The sequence below is a fragment of the Psammomys obesus genome, unplaced genomic scaffold (assembly GCF_907164565.1).
Source record: "Psammomys obesus unplaced genomic scaffold, mPsaObe1.curated_primary_1811, whole genome shotgun sequence".
NCBI classification, from domain to species: Eukaryota; Metazoa; Chordata; class Mammalia; order Rodentia; family Muridae; genus Psammomys; species Psammomys obesus.
In genome coordinates, this window is record NW_026596057.1 from 7,492,376 (window position 1) to 7,510,714 (window position 18,339).

General features: G+C 38.6%; 1 protein-coding gene across 11 annotated transcripts in view; it reads left to right on the plus strand.

Annotated features, from left to right (window-relative positions):
• Prrc2c (proline rich coiled-coil 2C) overlaps positions 1 to 18,339 on the plus strand; it is a 74,679-nt gene that overhangs the window by 35,092 nt on the left and 21,248 nt on the right. For 10 of the 11 annotated variants that reach the window (XM_055624726.1, XM_055624719.1, XM_055624727.1 and 7 more), the window contains exons 11-20: positions 703 to 756; positions 3,398 to 3,974; positions 4,694 to 4,863; positions 5,222 to 5,477; positions 6,870 to 7,077; positions 8,363 to 10,609; positions 12,921 to 13,129; positions 14,472 to 14,626; positions 15,203 to 16,007; positions 17,540 to 17,625. In XM_055624726.1, coding sequence (XP_055480701.1) covers positions 703 to 756; positions 3,398 to 3,974; positions 4,694 to 4,863; positions 5,222 to 5,477; positions 6,870 to 7,077; positions 8,363 to 10,609; positions 12,921 to 13,129; positions 14,472 to 14,626; positions 15,203 to 16,007; positions 17,540 to 17,625 — 4,767 coding nt within the window. The remainder of the gene's footprint in view (positions 1 to 702; positions 757 to 3,397; positions 3,975 to 4,693; positions 4,864 to 5,221; positions 5,478 to 6,869; positions 7,078 to 8,362; positions 10,610 to 12,920; positions 13,130 to 14,471; positions 14,627 to 15,202; positions 16,008 to 17,539; positions 17,626 to 18,339) is intronic. The other variant, XM_055624720.1, reaches the window with a different exon arrangement.

Below are 18,339 nucleotides of genomic sequence, written 5' to 3' on the forward strand. Positions count from 1 at the left end.
CCCCCCCCCCCCCCCCCGGGCTGCTCAAGTGTCACACATGTGTCACAGTGCTTGACTGGGATTGTGTGTTTCCTTGTTTTTAAGTAAGCCTAAATCTTTGCTGTTTTTATTGCCTGTAAAGTGAAATTATTATTGGTGTGGTAGCTAAAATGATTAAGCCAAAGCTGAAGCTCCACTTTTTGTCTTAGTAATCAAGTCAGGTCAAAGTAGAGGGATGTTTTCTCAAAATAAAGTGAGGTGTTTTACTGTTTACTGAATGCTTTACAAATCTTGGTGCTTACATGTAGGGGAATACACTGTCTTTGTAGAGAAATCTTACAGAAAGAAAATGGAGACGTAACACCTGAGTTATTCTGGAAAAGATTGTAAAGGGGAGAAATGTGGGGAACAGGTATATTTTGATCTCATTTATGAGTGGAGATGGTGTTAGCAATAGCTGCATTACAAACTGAAAGAGGTCTTATAGTAAAGAAAGTCATTGTAATTCTTAATTGGGAATCATTGTGTAGGTGGCATATATTTGAATTGTTACAAAACAGATGGAAGAACATGCCCATTAGTAAGTTAAAAAGAGCAAGCAGGCAGTCTTTGAAAGGAAAAGGAAATCCTTAGTGTTTGTAGTGGGTTTCTTGTCACTTTACTGAAATGGCAAAGTGAGTCTGTAAAAAGCAACTTTACAGTGCCCGATGTTCTTCATTATAGGAACGTGGACCATCTTCACACTTGCCACCACCTCCAAAGTTGCTTGCACAACAGGTAGATATTATCATATGCTGTACTTGGTTTTATTTAGCTTCCTTTTGATGCTGAATATTTGTAACTTTCATGAAACAATTGTATATTGTTCACTCTGCGGCCTGTGTGTTTTCCATGTAGTTTACCATTCTTACCAAGCAAGCACAATGTGTATCTCATTAAGGAATGGGAAGCACCCACTTTCACACTTGTAGTCTTCTTTCCTGCTGCCCTTGCTTCTTGGAAAGCCCTTTACTTGTTCCTTGCAGTCAGTCCTGTCACTTACTACAGTGTTTTAAGAAAAACAAGCTTACATAGAACCTTACCCATCATACATCCTCTTCCCTCATGCTCTCTTTCTTTGTTCTTTATCACAGCAAAACTCTTTTAGTAAGTTATTTAAACTTAGCTCGATGAGTCACTACCACTCCTGTGAGTGCTGTATAAACAACATTCTCATCCATTCCCTCTTCTAAGTTAGATTTCCAAATGTTAATCTGACAAAGGATTTGTACTATGTTAAGAGAAAAATTTATAATCTAATAAAGCACATAGCTCAGCAAAATGATTTTAGCTTCACAAAGGAAAATATGTGAATGTGGTTCAGAGAGATGGCCCAGGGAGAAAAGTAATTGTATACATGCATGAAGATATGAATACATACATGCAGGAGAATCAGCAGATGTTTTTTGCTGTACACAGTAATGAACAACAGTGACACCTATTTTAAGTAAGGTGCAGGGCAAAGAATGAACTGCATATGTGTCTGTGCTCATAAGTAATGAGCATGTTTGTGTATAGAAAAGCCACATCATATATGCACACTTTCACAAAGAACATAAATGGTCAATAAGCACATGGACAGGTCTTCAGTATCTTTAATAACCATGGTAATGTAAATCACAGTGATATTTTCCCTGTGCACCCATGCGGATATAGGATAGGCTGCACACTTGAACAGCTCTTTGGAATCTGGCAAACCTTATGAACAGTGTAGGAAGGCAACTTGGTAGCTTCTTAAAGGAAACATGACTTGAGAGTGTCATCACTGGCTGTTTATTCCAGAGTAGTGAAAATATACAGACTTGTACATTTATAGCTTTTATATTTAGTTTGAATACGACGAGCAACTCAGGATACACATCTGTCGTAGTTTCCTGTTCCTGTAATGGAATCCTAAACAGCAGTGAAATAGTATAAGCTACCACAAAATAACCTCCAGACTCTTTAACAGTGAGCCAAAGAAAATAGCACAAAAGATACAACATTTTCTGTTTCAGTGAAACTCTAGGAAAGGCAAAACATTGTTAGGGTTAAGGTAGTTGAAGGTCATGGGTGAGAGCAGAAGAGTGATGGAAACAAGTTTCTTGTGTATATCATAGCCTTTTATGAAATTATTTCTACCTTATCAGCCTGTCTCTGAGCTGTAGATAAGGCCATGAAAAGAGTTTGATGATATCTAAATAAAGTGGTACACATTCACTTTTTAACTATTTTCACTGTGCCATTATTTTTTCCCTTTTTTGAAACTGTATATGAATTTCAATCTTTTTCAGTTAACTTTGTTTCTGTATATTCGAAATCTTGGGTTTTATTTTGTTTCTTCATGGCTTAACCGTTCGTCTCTATTTTCTCATTCTTTAGTAGCTTTCAGCAGTCTTTTTAAACTTTTAGTCATCATTTGAAATCAGTAATGAATAATGAAAATTCTATCACTTACATGATCCTCTAACTCTTCTGGATACGGTTGCAAATTTGGAGACCTAAATTTTGAATTTTTCTTTTTCTTTAGGGCACTTTCTTTGGCAGCCATCTTTTCCATCTTGTTTCTTGTTTCTCTCACTTCTACTTGCTTGTTCATGTTTTTGCTGCTTGTGTGCTGTTGTTTTACATATTTAGTTAGGCCTTTCTTTCTCCTTGTGCTATTCCCCTTCTAAGGCATTTTGTCTGCAAGCTGCTATTAAAGTATACGCTTAAGTTTCTCTTATCTCTGAATAAATATTTTGAAATTCATTGTGTTTTTTATCTTAGCATAAACTGAGTGAACAGTAAATGTGTAACACAATGAATGGAGATTTCTTTACTAAGTATGTAATGACCTAATTAATTTTTCTCCTTTTAATTTGGTAGGTTATTAGATGCTATTTCTTCTTGTTTATTTTGTTTTTAATTTCTTGAGTTTTGAGCACATGGTAGAGGTCAAAGTTCAAGTTTGGAATGTTCATTCTCTTCTTCTATAATGTGGGACTTATGGTTAAACTTGGGTTCTTAAGATTTGGCAGCAGATGCCTTTAACCTCCGTATCTCTCTTGCTGGCCCTATTTCCTTTCATTTAATGTGCATGCTTTGGCTGGAGAATTTCTCTTTTTTTTTTTTTTTAATTTCCTTTCTTCCCTTCTTGCCGTTTCCCCATGTTTAATGGTATCCAGTATTGCTCACAAAAAGTTACTAGGCTGATGAGATGGATGGCTCAGTAGGTAAGGGTGCTTACTGCCACGCTTGACAACCTGAGTTCACTCTGGAGAGTCTATACAATAGAATAATAAGAGAGCTGACTTCTACAGGTTGTTCTCCAGTCTCCACAAGTGCACACACAAATAGATATAAAACAAATTATCTCAAAAACCGAATTCTTGTCTTTATTTGTTCTCATGCTCTTCAGCATCCCCCACCTCCAGATCGGCAAGTACCTGGAAGACAAGGCCCTTTTCCCTCAAAGCCTCCAGTACCTGATGCTGATGAAATATGGAAACAAAGACGAAAACAACAGTCTGAAATATCTGCAGCAGTGGAGCGCGCTCGTAAGCGCCGCGAGGAGGAAGAGCGAAGAATGGAGGAACAAAGGAAGGCAGCGTGTGCAGAGAAATTGAAACAGCTGGATGAAAAGCTTGGTATCATAGAAAAGCAGCCATCTCCAGAGGAGCTTAGAGAAAGGGAGAGAGAGAAGGAACGGGAACGGGAGAAAGAACTTGAAAAAGAAAAAGAACAGGAACGTGAGAGGGAGCGAGAGCTTGAGAAAGAGCAAGAAAAACAGAAAGAATTGGAGAAGGCAAGAGAAAGACAGCAAGAGAAAGAGTTAGAACAACAGAGAGAAAAGGAACAAGAACTACAGAGGTTGAAAGAACAGGAAAAAGAGGGTGAGGTAAAAGAAAACGAGAAAGAAGAAACGGTTGAACCCCAAGAGCCCATTTTAGAGCCTTTGACAGAGAAACAAGAAAGTGAAAACAACTCTAATAAAGGTATGATACCCTGTCCACATTTTATATTTAAATTTATTTATTCTACTTTATTTGGTATTGATGGAGATTGGAAGCAGGTCCTTGCAAATATTTGTGATGTGGCATTCTCTAACATAGAACTGGTTTTTTTTGGGGGGGGGGATAAAAACCTGTATCTCTGATATTTAGTAGGAATGATTGTCCCCCTTGTGAATAGATTTGTTTCAGCATAGCTAGTGATCACTCTGAGTTCTTCGTAGCTTTTTAGATGCATTGGTTTTTGTTTTAACAGGGTCTCACCATGTGACCCTGGCTGGCCTGGAAATTGCTGTGTATACTAGGCTGGCCTCAAACTCAGAAATCTCTTATCTTCTGAGTATGCTAACATACTTTACTCTTGTCTGCTTTTTTCTAATATACATAGATCACTTGGATTTTTTATAGATCATAACTTGTAAATACATAGTATTAAATTAATATTTATTGAAATAAATGAATGTCTTAATACTATCACATTTTTGTGTAAATGAAGGATTTGGATCTGTGATCTTTTTAAGGGTCCCACTTTATGAGAATCTGTTTTGATAATCTAGTGATCTGTTTTTTTGTGGTCTTTAATATTAGGTTACAAAATGAAGATTTAGGGTGTTATAGACGTTTTCCTCTTTAAAGTATATTGTATTTTATCACATTAAAAAACCATGTTTGATAGGAATATCTTTCACAATTTTTTTGAACAGAAGAGGAACCAGTTTTCACTAGACAGGACAGCAATCGCAGTGAAAAGGAAACCACACAAGTGGTACAGGAAGCAGAACTTGAATCAGGGTCTCAACCCAGACCTGCTGTATTACCTGGTTACTTCAAACAGTTTCAGAAATCATTGCCACCACGATTTCAGCGGCAACAGGTAATACTGCAACCAGAAATACTTCACCTCATATGTGTGATTGAAAATACTTATCATTCAGTACTCTAATAATTTAGTAAAATGTAAAACATGAAATGATCGAAACTTATCTTTTTCTTTTAATGCACTTGTGACTTTCTCTGTCATGTCTTGTTTTATTATTATTTTTAATATGAAGCTTTAGTCATAAACACATCTTCCACTTCTAGGAAATACTGAGTTGCCCATGTCAACTATAAGAAAGTATTATGACTTGATTGGTCTTATGCCAACTCTATACTTATTCTGTTTATCTTTAAATATCCCTCTAATTGATCATAGAATAGAAATTTCAACAAGCTTGATTTTGATTTTCCAGGAACAAATGAAACAGCAGCAGTGGCAGCAGCAGCAGCAACAGCAGCAAGGTGTACTTCCACAGACTGTTCCTTCACAGCCATCTAATGGTTCAGTCCCTCCTCCCCCACACAGGCCTCTTTACCAGCCAATGCAACCCCACCCTCAACATTTGGCTTCTATGGGTTTTGATCCAAGGTGGCTGATGATGCAGTCCTATATGGATCCTCGGATGATATCTGGAAGGCCTGCTATGGATATTCCACCTATTCATCCTGGTATGTTGGTAGTGACTGAGTTATGGCTTACTTCAGTTTTTAAGGGTTTTCTTGTCTTGTCGCCCCCTTTTTATCATAATTTCCTCAATAGCAGAAAATTGGATAATAACTTCAGTAGGATTCCTAGGCTAGGTCTTTGTCATGAAATTAAAGCTTTTAGTGTAGACATTTATGCCAGCTGTCTGACGAGACCAAAGTACTAGCTTGTTTTCTGTTTTAGAGATTTTAATTTTTGAGATGGAAGTTATTCTTGGTAAAATCTTACTAGTATTCTCACTCTGCCAAATATTTCAACATTTGAATTTTATCTCTATATGTATTCCTTCCTTTTTCTTTGCCTATCATTTGTCATCCTAGCAATCGGATTTTTTTCTTTATAGGTTAGCCAAAAAGTAATTAAGTTAGCTATCTGGGGGATTCATTTAGAATCTATTATCAAAATAATACTGTGGAAGATTTAGGACTGATTAAAAGGCTCTTCACAAGTCATATCCTAATTCAGAGCATGGTGGCATGTGTCCATAATCCCAGGACCCAAAAGTCTCTGGCCACAGAATTCAGGGTTGTCTTAAAGGGTGGGTTGGTTGGTTTGTATTTTTGTTCTTAAATCTCACTATTTGGATACTGAGTTACAGATTTTAATAGGATATTATGAAGATAAAATGAATAAAATTTGCTGTAAGAAATAATTTTTCCCAAAGCTTAGTTAGCCTTATTGGCATGATTCTGATCTCTCTTTTTCTGTTAACTGTTTTTAATATGTATACTTTTTTTTAATAAAGTGGACCCCTGTCATATTCCCTTTCCCCTTGGTTTTGTTCTTTTTTTTTTTTTAATCTTTTATTTTTTTTTATTAATTACACTTTATTCATTTTGTATCCCCCCATAAGCCCCTCCCTCCTCCCCTCCTGATCCCACCCTCCCTCCCCTTTCTGTATGCATGCCACTCCCCAAGTCCACTGATAGGGGAGGTCCTCCTCTCCTTCTTTCTGATCTTAGTCTATCAGTTCTCATCAAAAGTGGCTGCATTGTCCTCTACTGTGGCCTGGTAAGGCTGCTCCCCCCTCAGGGGGAAGTGATCAACGAGCAGGCCAATCAGATTATGTCAGAGGCAGTCCCTCTTCCCATTACTATGGAACCCACTTGGACACTGAACTGCCATGGGCTACACCTGTGCAGGGGTTCCAGGTCATCTCCACAAATAGTCCTTGGTTGGAGTATGAGTCTCTGGGAAGTTCCCTGTGTTCAAATTATCTTGTTCTGTTGCTCTGCTTGTGGAGTTCCCGTTCCCTCCAGTTTTGTTCTTAATAGCGGTAGGTTTGCATATATTAATGGTTTTGTTTCTTTCACTTTACATAATTCTCTTCTTGTATGTGTGAACTTTTTTTACAGGGATGATTCCTCCCAAACCATTAATCAGAAGAGACCAGATGGAAGGGTCACCGAATAGTTCTGAGTCATTTGAGCATATAGCTCGATCTGCAAGAGATCACGGTATTTCACTTTCTGAACCTCGAATGATGTGGGGTTCAGATCCCTATCATGCTGAGCCTCAGCAGGCAGCTACTCCCAAGGCAGCTGAAGAACCTGGGGATGCAAGGTAATAAGTTACTTAACTCAATAAAACATTAGTAGAATATTGTATCCCTAAAGATCATTATGAGGGCCAACAGGATAGCTTATGGGCAAGGGTATCTGCCATTAAGCCTGATGACCAGAGTTTGATATTTGATGCCTTCTACCCATATGGTAGAAAGAGAGAACCAACTCCACAGATGTACCATAACACCAGCTCTTACTACCCTCTATCAGCACACACTCACAAAGACCCGAAAAAAATTAACATTTTCTTTTTAAAGATCATTCTGATTTAAGAGACTGAGCCATGAATCTGGTGTGCTTTGTTTTATCTTTGTGCATATTCTTTTTCTTGTGTCTTTTTAAAAAAATCAACAAGGGCAAATTACTTGTAAATCAGTTGTAAACTACTTTTTTTGCACTGACTTAGGTGCTTGAACCTAGTAGTAGATGTTTTAACACAGCAACTCTCTACAGTACGTTGTATGTAAAAACAGAATTATTTGCTTTCTTACATAGTCTGGCCAGTGGGCTTAAAAAAAAAAAAATTCTTCTAGTGGTGAGAAATGCTAGACAGTTGCAGTCGTTAGAGAAATTATGTAAGACCACAGTTTAAAGAGAAATGATAATTTGTAATGGATAGTTGATTAGTGACTCTTAATAATCAGTAGCCAGAGGGTTAGAGTTTCTTTTACAGGATGTATTTTAAGGATTATATTTTCTAATTATGTGTAATTAACTAGAATAGATAGATTTGCTCTAGTATATTAGTTTTGCAAATTAATTGGTGCACTACAAGTTCATATCTTTGTGGTCCAAACTTTTTTTTTTTTGTTAATTGAGCTATAGAGCTTCGTATTGCATGGCTGAAATTTTACTGTTATTTAGAGCAGCAACTCTACATTTCAAACTACCTTGAACCTTCTAGTAATCCTTCTATATTCTACTTGAATGCGTTTGATTACATGTACCATTTAAATGGAATTGTACAGTTGGTACCTTTGCTACTAGCTCAGACAGTGTTACGGTGTTTAACAGTTGTATTTTCTTATTAGTCCGTTAATAACATTGTGTACCAGGTTTTCTTCATTCACTCAACTATATAAATGTGCTGTGTTCCTCTCCTTGCTGAGTTTTGTTATTTGGGAATATCAGTGCTTTTTATATTTGCGGTTCATTATTTTATATTTTATGCTTTATAATTTAAAATTGGAGGATTGGGGAGTAATACTTCAGTGGTGGGGTATAGATACACATGCAAAAGATTGTTTGTATGTTCTTACCGTTTTTTTGGTTTCTCATCACAGGCCTGAAGCTGCATTGGATCACGAGCAGATTACTGCTGCTTACCCTGTAGAACATAGTCAGCTGGAGACTCATTCCAAAGCAGATGTTGCTAGAGACTCAACTGAAGCAGAAGGTCAAAAGTTTTTAAGCAGATCAGTGGAAGATGTACGACCTCACCATGCTGATACAAGTAACCAGTCTGCTTGTTTTGATGTAGTTGATCAAAAGAGCTTACCTACTCCTACAGAAGAGCGGATCTCGGCACTAGAAAGTCAACCTGCCCGAAAAAGAAGTGTTTCTCATGGATCTAACCATGCTCAAAAGGCAGAGGAGCAAAGAAATGAGCCATTTGTCAACATACCTAAGGTTACCGGCAGATGTGTAGATTCTAAAGAAACTGTAGAAAAGCCAGAGGAGAAGCCAAGGAAAGATGGCTTTCTGCGATCTTCTGAAGTACCTAAACCAGAGAAAGTCTATAAATCTAAATCAGAGACTCGCTGGGGTCCAAGACCAAGTTCCAACAGAAGAGAAGAAGGTAATGACAGGCCTGTGAGACGGTCAGGTCCCATTAAAAAACCTGTTCTTAGAGATATGAAAGAGGAGCGGGAGCAGAGGAAGGAGAAGGAAGGTGAAAAGGTTGAAAAGGTCACTGAAAAAGTTGTTAAAGCAGAAAAAACTGAAAAGAAAGACCTTCCTCTTCCTCTACCACCTCCAGCACCAGTTCAGCCACAGTCATTGATTTCACCACCAGTACAGCCAGAACCAGAGAAATTACTATCAGCAGAAGCATCAGCTGTGGCTCAGAAGCCAACTCAAGACACTGAGAGGCCTTTGGAACCTGTAAATAGTGTCCAAGTGGAGCCTGCAGTTAAAACTGTAAACCAGCAAAGTGTTGCAGCACCAACAGTCAAGGAAGAGAAGCAGCCTGAGAAAGTCATTAACAAAGATGTTGTGGTAGAAAGACCTCGCCCAGATTCTAGACCAGCAGTTAAAAAAGAAACTCCTTTACCTGCTAGGACCTATTGGAAAGAAGCTAGAGATAGAGATTGGTTTCCAGACCAAGGATACAGAGGCAGAGGCAGAGGCGAATATTACTCCAGAGGTCGAAGCTATAGAGGCTCTTATGGGGGTCGTGGCAGAGGTGGTAGAGGACACGCTCGTGAATATCCTCAGTACAGAGACAACAAGCCAAGAACCGAGCATGTGCCTTCAGGACCTCTCAGACAACGAGAAGAAAGTGAAACACGAAGTGAGAGTTCTGATTTTGAGGTTGTTCCCAAAAGAAGGCGACAGAGGGGTTCAGAGACTGACACAGACAGTGAAGTTCATGAAAGTGCAAGTGACAAGGATAGTTTAAGCAAAGGCAAACTTCCCAAAAGAGAAGAGCGGTCTGAAAACAGAAAACCTATCAAGCCCCAGTCTTTTAAGCCTGAGAATCACGTTCGAATAGATAATAGGCCATTAGAAAAACCTTACATAAGAGATGAGGATAAATCTAAGCCAGGTTTCCTTCCGAAAGGGGAGCCTACAAGGCGAGGCAGAGGAGGGACATTCAGACGAGGAGGAAGGGATCCTGGAGGCCGACCATCACGCCCTGCCACCTTAAGAAGACCTACTTATCGGGACAATCAGTGGAACTCAAGGCAGGCAGAACCTCCTAAACCTGAAGATGGAGAGCCGCAAAGAAGACATGAGCAGTTTTTGCCTATACCAGTAGATAAACGACCTCAAAAATTTGAGCGAAAATTTGACCCAGCTAGAGAGAGGCCCCGAAGGCAACGTCCTACCCGACCACCAAGGCAAGATAAGCCGCCTCGATTTAGAAGGCTGAGAGAGAAAGAGGCTGCTTCAAAGACAAATGAGGTGTTGGCACCCACAAATGGCACAGTTAGTAATCTCGTTCAAGAACCAGTTAATCCGCCTGGGGACATTTCTGGAAATAAGACACCAGATTTGTCTAACCAGAATTCTTCAGATCAAGCAAATGAAGAATGGGAAACAGCATCTGAAAGTAGTGATTTTAATGAGAGGCGTGAGAGGGATGAAAAAAAAACTGCTGATGTGAATTCGCAAGTAGTTGTAAAGGCTGGAGAAAATATTTTGCCTCCAAAAAGGGAAATAGCAAAGAGAAGTTTTTCTAGTCAGAGACCTGGAGTAGATCGCCAGAATCGCCGTGGCAATAATGGTCCACCCAAATCAGGAAGAAATTTCTCAGGTCCTAGGAATGAAAGAAGAAATGGCCCACCATCAAAAAGTGGAAAGAGAGGGTAAGTACTGTTGGTGGTGGTTGGCTGGTTGATTTTGGTTTTTCAGGACAGGGTTTCTCTGTGTAACCTTGGCTCTCCGGGAACTTACTCTGGCCTCAAACTCATGAGATCCACCTGCCTTGGTGCCCCAAGTACTGGGATTAAAGGTGTGTGCCACCACCACCCAGCTGAGTGCTGTGATTTAGATATAAAACGTGTTCCTTTAAAGATGGGACACAAGGTGCTAATCTATCTAGATAATAGACCTTGTTCTCAAAGTGTATTTGTGAGTTAGAATTTAATGTGTCTGAGGAACCTTCAATGCTAAGTCACATCTTCTAAAAGGGTTGTCTTAGGAACAATGTATGTAGCTGTAGACATACCTGTACTTCCAGAAAAGAACATACAGCTTCTGCGCTTGACAAGTGCTCTTGATCCTAATGAGGAGCTAGGTTTCTCTGGGTGTGTTTTAAGACTTGAATATGTTAGAGCCACATACTCTGGCACTCTATCCTATTCGCTCAGACGTCCTTTTTGAGTTGTCACCGTAAATTAGATTCCCTTCTGGAGTTATTTAAGTAACCTAGAAAGTCTGTCTACCCACCAGGGGTCTAGTGGCCAATGTGAGTCCGCTGACAATGGATATTAATTCATTTTAAAGAGTTTCAGTGTCTGAGGGTGTAGTAGCTTAATAGGTAGAAATGTTTTACCTACCACTGCATAAAACTAGGTATGATGCATACCTGTCATCTCAGCATTTGGGAAGATAAAGGTAGGATCAGAAATTTAAGGTTATCCTTGGCTAGATGGTTCAAAGACAACCTCTCCCAAACCTCCAAAAAGAAGGAAAATTTAATAAACTATGATAAGATTGCTCTTTTTTTAAATACTAAAATGTTGGTTATAATGTTAATATTAGCTTCAGTAAAGACAAAATGGCTTTGTTCAGATCTTTGACAGATTCATTGTAAAAATGGAAGCTTTATATAATGTAAACAAAGCCAGAGTATGGGATATTGTAGCATATTGTACATAGTAAGCATTAGACAAAAGTGTCAGATACTTATTGGGGTGGAGTGATGGCTTAGTTGTTGAGAGCACTGACTGCTCTGCCAGAGGACCTGGGTTTGAGTCCCAGGACCCATATAGCTGCTAACTACCCTCTTTAACCCCAGTTTTAGGGAGTTGAACAACCGTCTCAATTCCAGCTTTACAGGATCCAAGGCCCTCTTCTAGCCTCTCTGGGCAGTCCACACATGGGTATAGACATAAATCCACGCAAAAAACCTATACACATAAAATAAAAACAAACATTATTTAGGAATTTGCTACTAACCTCAGTTTCTTGGTTGCATATAGTTAGGATTTTCAGTTAAAATTCCAGAGTAGTGGACCAAATATGTTTTCTGAGTACCTGCTCAACTCACAGGTGTAAATTTAACTTTGAATGTTGGAGTGAGTAGGATAACAACAAAAGCCAAAATAATTGACTAGACTGAACTATTAGAATTTCAAGTAATAATTCTTAAAATCTTGATCAGATTTTTGTGTGGTGTGGTGTGGGGTGTGTGTGTGTGTGTGTGTGTGTGTGTGTGTGTGTGTGTGTGTGTGTAACAGCAACTTTAAACTTGCAGAAATACCAGTGATGCTTGTAGTTGCAGCAGAGTTTGGGAGGACCCATTTGGAAGAAATAAATTCATTCTTCAAATGTTGGGAGTTATGTCATGTATTAGTAATCTTTTATCTTGAGAAATTGTTTAGACGGATATGAAAATTTATCACAGAGCCCCTTTTTATGTTATGTTTCACTTGGGAATTTCTTTTAAAAATAAACGTGGGAATTGTTACGTTAGGGAACAAAAACCAGGAATATATTTGGCTTATAAAGTGAGTTTTCATGTTAAAGCTGTTTATAATATGTTTACATTTATATATAAATCTGATTAAACTTCTTAAACATATAGAATGCTGTTTTTCAAATCATTTTTGTATATTCTCCACTTACGATCAAATCCAGTCATGATTTGATTACAGAAGTTCTTTTGCCATATCCATGTTGTAGCTCATTTATAAAATGTTGGGCAAATGCACACAGTTACCTTCTGGGGATAATTAGAATTCTAGAATTTAATTGTTGGGGATAATGTGAAAGAACTGGCTTGCTGTGTTGAGAGCATTAGCTTTAGTCTTTGAGGCTATACCTTCAGAGGCTGCTGATACCAACTGGGTCTTTCTTAGTGCTGTTGTGTCTTACATGTGCCTTTACAAACTGCCAGGAAGAGTGTTTTTCTTTTGTTGGAGTATGTAAAAATCATCTTAAATTATTTTTTAGGCCATTTGATGACCAGTCCTCAGGCACAGCTGGTGTTGACCCTGTCAGTGGTAACCTTGCACACCACCAGGAAGGCACATCTAATGGTGCAGGACAAAAGAACTGCAAGGATGCTACTGGGAAGAAGAAAGATGACACCAAACCAGGTCCTAAAAAACCAAAAGAGAAAGTAGATGCTCTGTCACAGTTTGATCTCAACAACTATGCAAGTATGCTACAGATTCTTTTCTTTTACTTCTTGGTAAATTTAAGCAGATACTATGAAAACATAAGGACGGAGAACATTGTGTATTTATGTTAGACATAGAGGCTGACTGTGAAATACTAAGTTGATTTAAACTAAAGTAATGCCAGCCATTAGCATGTTATGAACATTGGTACATAACATATAGAATGCTGTTTTTCAAATCATTTTTTATTGATGATACCCTAGGAAGGTTTCACTGTTCTTCATGGGGAGGGGGTTAAAATTGATCAATCCAATAAAATTACAAAGTACACTTGAGAAAACACAGAAAAACATGAAGTAAGGATCTTGAGGTAGAACTGAAGCAATTCTGAACATTACTTTTTAAAAGAAAGTCAACTCAGTAATACAAGCAGATAATAACAGGAGAAAGTGTTATTGTAGGTAAATTAAGAAAGCTACAAAGTGAACAAGTATGAGAGATGATGGATAACAAGCAATAATAAAATATTCTCAAGCTAGATGATTTTACTTTTGAATAGTATATGATTTGTCATCCATTCAGATGAAACCAAAGCTAATAAAACTGACCTTTCTTATTTCTAGGCCAGTGGTTCTCAAAGTGTGGTCCTTGACTATTTGCCTCACTAGGAAATTTGATAGGAATGAAAATTCTTATTGAACAAATCTATTTAACATGAATTTGAGTGTTTGTAACTCACTTGGGGGGAAGTGAGAAATAACTGATCTTAATTGCATGCTTAGGAATTTTTAGTGGATTATTTATAACAGTGATTCTCAGTATGGGTGATTTTTCCACTCTGTGGGACATTTGTCAGTCCGTTTTAGTTGTCAGAACTGGGGGTAAGGTACTGCTTGTATCTAGTGAAGAGGGCCAGGGAGCTGCTAGGCATTCTACATAAAACAGCCAGTATATTACATTGTTCTGAGGCTGAGAAGACATGCCGTATTTTTGGTTTGCTTTTTTAAAAAATGAGAGAGCAAGAGCATGAATTAGCATGCCTGTGTCTGTTACACATTATAAGGAAGAAAAAGTTATATTGCGAATGGTGCCACATAGCTATAATCCAGCACTTGGCAGGAAGAGGCAGAATGATCTGGCGTTCAGGGCCAACCTCAGCTATCTGAGTTTGAGGCTAATGGGGTCTACATGAGACCCTATTTCAAAATCAAACAGGGTCTGTCATTCAAAGCTTTTAGTTTTAGGGTTTTGTTTTGTTTTTTATGTAGGGGTCATAAATGTGAAATAACTTTGAAATTTGCAAGTCTGTTATGGACCCTCCTACATGGTAGGAAATAAGTTATGCCCTAAAATTATAAGAAATCTTTTCCTACACCTGCAGGTGTTGTTATCATCGATGATCATCCTGAAGTAACTGTGGTTGAAGACCCCCAGTCCAATCTGAATGACGATGGCTTTACTGAAGTTGTATCTAAAAAGCAGCAAAAGCGGTTACAGGACGAGGAACGCCGAAAGAAGGAAGAACAAGTCGTACAGGTGCAAAACTCACCGTTGCTGCTAATCTGTGTGCTGTTGTTCAGAGCATGTTAGCTAGTTACCAAGGCTGCTTTATATTCTAAAGTCATCTGTGTTTAACTAAAGAGTTGGGTGATTACCTTCACACCTGGGAACTCTTACCTAGAGAGTAGGTCATTGTAAAATGAGATAATCACTATTGCTTACTATTTTTCTTAAAACACAGCATCTTTTCTCTTATTCAACAATTATATAGTACTAATTTGTTCTGTGGCAGAATTCACTTTGTCTTAAATTATCTTAAAAATTGAATGAACACAAGTGCCCTGATCCAGAAATTATTGTTGGGGGCAGTCAAATTTATTTCAGATTTTAGAGGCAGGAGTAAGCCTGTATGCGTATAAAATTGTATTTGTGCTTTTTCTGCATATAATCTTGACTTTGTGTAGTTTGTTATCTCATTAGTACACTGGCAGTATCCAGTTTGGAAAACTGAATTAGCTAAGTTCTAGAAACAGTAGGAAGTAGAAATTGTGTATGTGTACTGTTTCTTTAGGTATATTATTTGACAGAATAGATGATCTGTCTTTTTTTAAGGTGTGGAGCAAAAAAAATATAAATGAGAAAGGAAGGAGTCAGACTTCTAAGCTTCCTCCAAGGTTTGCCAAAAAACAAGCCACTGGGACTCAGCAAGTGCAAGCTTCGGCCACGGCACCAGTTCCTGTCTCTTCCTCAGCTCCAGTCTTAACATCCGCAGCAGCTCCAGTTCCTGCCTCCACCCCAGCTCCAGTTCCCATCCTGGCATCAGCCACGGCTCTAGTTCCAGCTTCGACCCCAGCTCCAGTTGCAACCTCAGCCTCAGCTCCTGTGTGCACTTCATCTTCAGTCACAACCTCCTCTTCATCCCAAACCTCAGTCCCAGCTCCGACTCCTATGCTTGCCTCCGTCTCAACAACAGCCTCTGTCCCCATTCTCGCCACGGCTTCAATTCCTATCCTTGCTTCAGCTCTAGTGCCAGCTTCAGTTTCTTCTCCAACCCCAATAGTCTCAGCTCCAGCCGTGCCAACTATTTCCACACCAGCTACCCCAGCCTCAGCGCCAACAGCCTCCATTCCTCTTGCCCCAGCCTCAGCTGCAGTCACTGCCCCAACCCCAGCTGCATCAGGACAAACGCAGATGCAGACCCCAAAACCAGTCCAAACTCCACTTACACCTTCAGTACCATCTTCAAAGCAGCCACCGCCTTCCATTAGATTACCTTCAGCTCAAGCATCTAATGGCACTGATTATGTAGCTCCTGGGAAATCCATCCAGACTCCACAGTCACATGGTTCTCTAACAGCTGAATTATGGGATAACAAAGTGGCTGCTCCCGCTGTGCTGAATGACATTTCTAAAAAATGTAAGTGCAACAGAGAAGTGTAAAGAAGAAGATATGGAAATACTGACATTTGTTTTCTGTCTTATTTCAATATTTATGTATTTAAGTTTTTCAAAATAGGGTTTCTCTTTGTAGTCTTGGCTGTCCTGGTCTTTTCTTTGTAGACCAGGCTGGCCTCGATCTTAGAGAGATCTACCTGCCTCTGCCTCCCTGAGTGCTTCGAATACAGTTGTGGCCACTGCGCCCACCTTCACTTAAATATTTAATTAAGGTCTCTCCCACACCTCCTAGTCATCAGTTTTTCTTAGTAGGAAGCAGTAGTAGCAATTATTTCTTAGCTTCCTTTCTTGAGATGCTTGTTTCTAATAAGCATAATCCACAGTATACTTTTTTTCATATTGAGGTTTCATATCACCCTACCATGGTTCTCACCAGGAAAACCAACAAATTCCAGTTTAAAAATCCTTATACATAACTGGTAAATTAACTCAACCAATATGAAAATCAATATGCAAGTTTTTCAAAAAACTAAAAATAGAACTACTATAGGATTCAGCTGTTCCATTCCTGGGTGTGTATCTGAAGAGATTTAAGCCAGCACAGAAACATGGACATTGATGTTTATTTAACAGTATTCACAATAGCCAAGATAAGTAATCAACCCATATCGCTCATTTACACATAAATCAATAAAGATCTTGTGTAACACAATGGAATGTTACTTGGCCTTAAAGAAGAGTGAATTATGTCATTTACAGAGAAGTGAATGCAAGTGTAGCTCAACATGTTCAACAAAACAAACCAGATTTCACATGAACAAGTATTTTATGTTTTTCCTCATGAGCTCTAGATTGTATAAGTGGGTGGGGTGAACAGGCAGTTGAAAATAAAGGAGAAAGTAAAGGCCTGGCTAGGGGTCAGACAGGAGAGCGTATTGGAAGGTTAAAAGAAAAAGATAGTGTTTTTCTTAGGTGGACCCTAAATTGTTTATAAGGATAGGGAAAGAAAGAGAACCGTTTAAGAAGAATTAGAAAACCAGGTGTCAGTGTAGTGGCACATGCCTGGCAGGACTCAAGGAGGGCAGAGGCAGGAGTATCTCTGAGTTCTTGAGGCCAGTCTGGTGTACAGAGTGAGTCCAGGACAGCAAAGGCTATGCAGAGAAACCCTGTCTCAAGAAATAAATTTAATAAGGAGAGGTAAAAGTGTAGAACATGTGTTTTGTGGATGCAAAGTGGTAATATGAGTGTATAAAAAACTTGGAATGAGGTTTCTTTATTTTGGCATGTAAGAATGTCACAAACCTTTAATCTCAGCACTCAGGAGGTAGAGGCAGGTAGGTCTTTTGAGTGTGAAGTCAGCCTGGTCTACAGAGCAAGTTCCAGGATAGTGAGAGCTACACAGAGAAACCCTGTCTTGAAAATGGAAAGCATTAAAAAGAAAAAAAGTATGTGATGTGGAGATTTGTTTTACTGTCTGGCTAGCATTATTATAAAGGGTTGTATGAACTAGTCTTCAGCATCTAAATTTCAAGGGTTATATTTCCTTCTTTTTAGTAGGTCCTATTAGTCCACCACAGCCACCTTCAGTCAGTGCGTGGAATAAGCCCTTAACATCATTTGGATCAGCACCTTCATCAGAGGTAAGATTAAACTTCATTGTGGTCATCCTAAAGTATCATTCCTTGGGAGTCTCAGAAAAATCGGAACAGCCATTGTAGAAGTTAGCAGCACAAAAGGCCAAATGAGGCCAGAGCACAACACTACTAACGGTGATAGAACACAGCATGGGCGAGCCTAGATGCAGGGAGCAGTTATATGTTTTTCCATAGCAAAAATCAAAAACAAAGCTATGAACAAAATTCAAATGTTTCTTTGGTCTAACAAATAAATTGCTACTTCATATTATTTTTGGCACTACTTTCTATTGGTATTTATTCCTTTCCATGTTGTTTTGCTCAGAAATTTTTTCTGTCTAGCTTTCTAAAGTGGCTGTGTTCTTAATTCTGTCTTAGCTTTTCCTAATGTTACCTATCCAACTTTTTTGTTCTTTCGTTTTATCTAATATAATAGAAATGAGATTGCCTAGCACAAAGAACGTGTTGAGAAAATTAGCTTTTTAATTAGTGACAAGATTCTGTAGATGTGTATATGTCACCTTACCAGTCACACAGTACTTTGGTTTGGGGTTTTGGTTTTTTGTTTGTTTGTTTTGTTTTTAAGTTATTTTCAAAGCAGACTTCCAAGAAATTGGTGATACTGGTTTTTCTTTTCCATTTATACCTCTGGGCACTTACCAGTTTATTTTAAATTTGCTTTTTGAACACTTCAGCCAAGTCTTATTCTCTCCCTTTTTC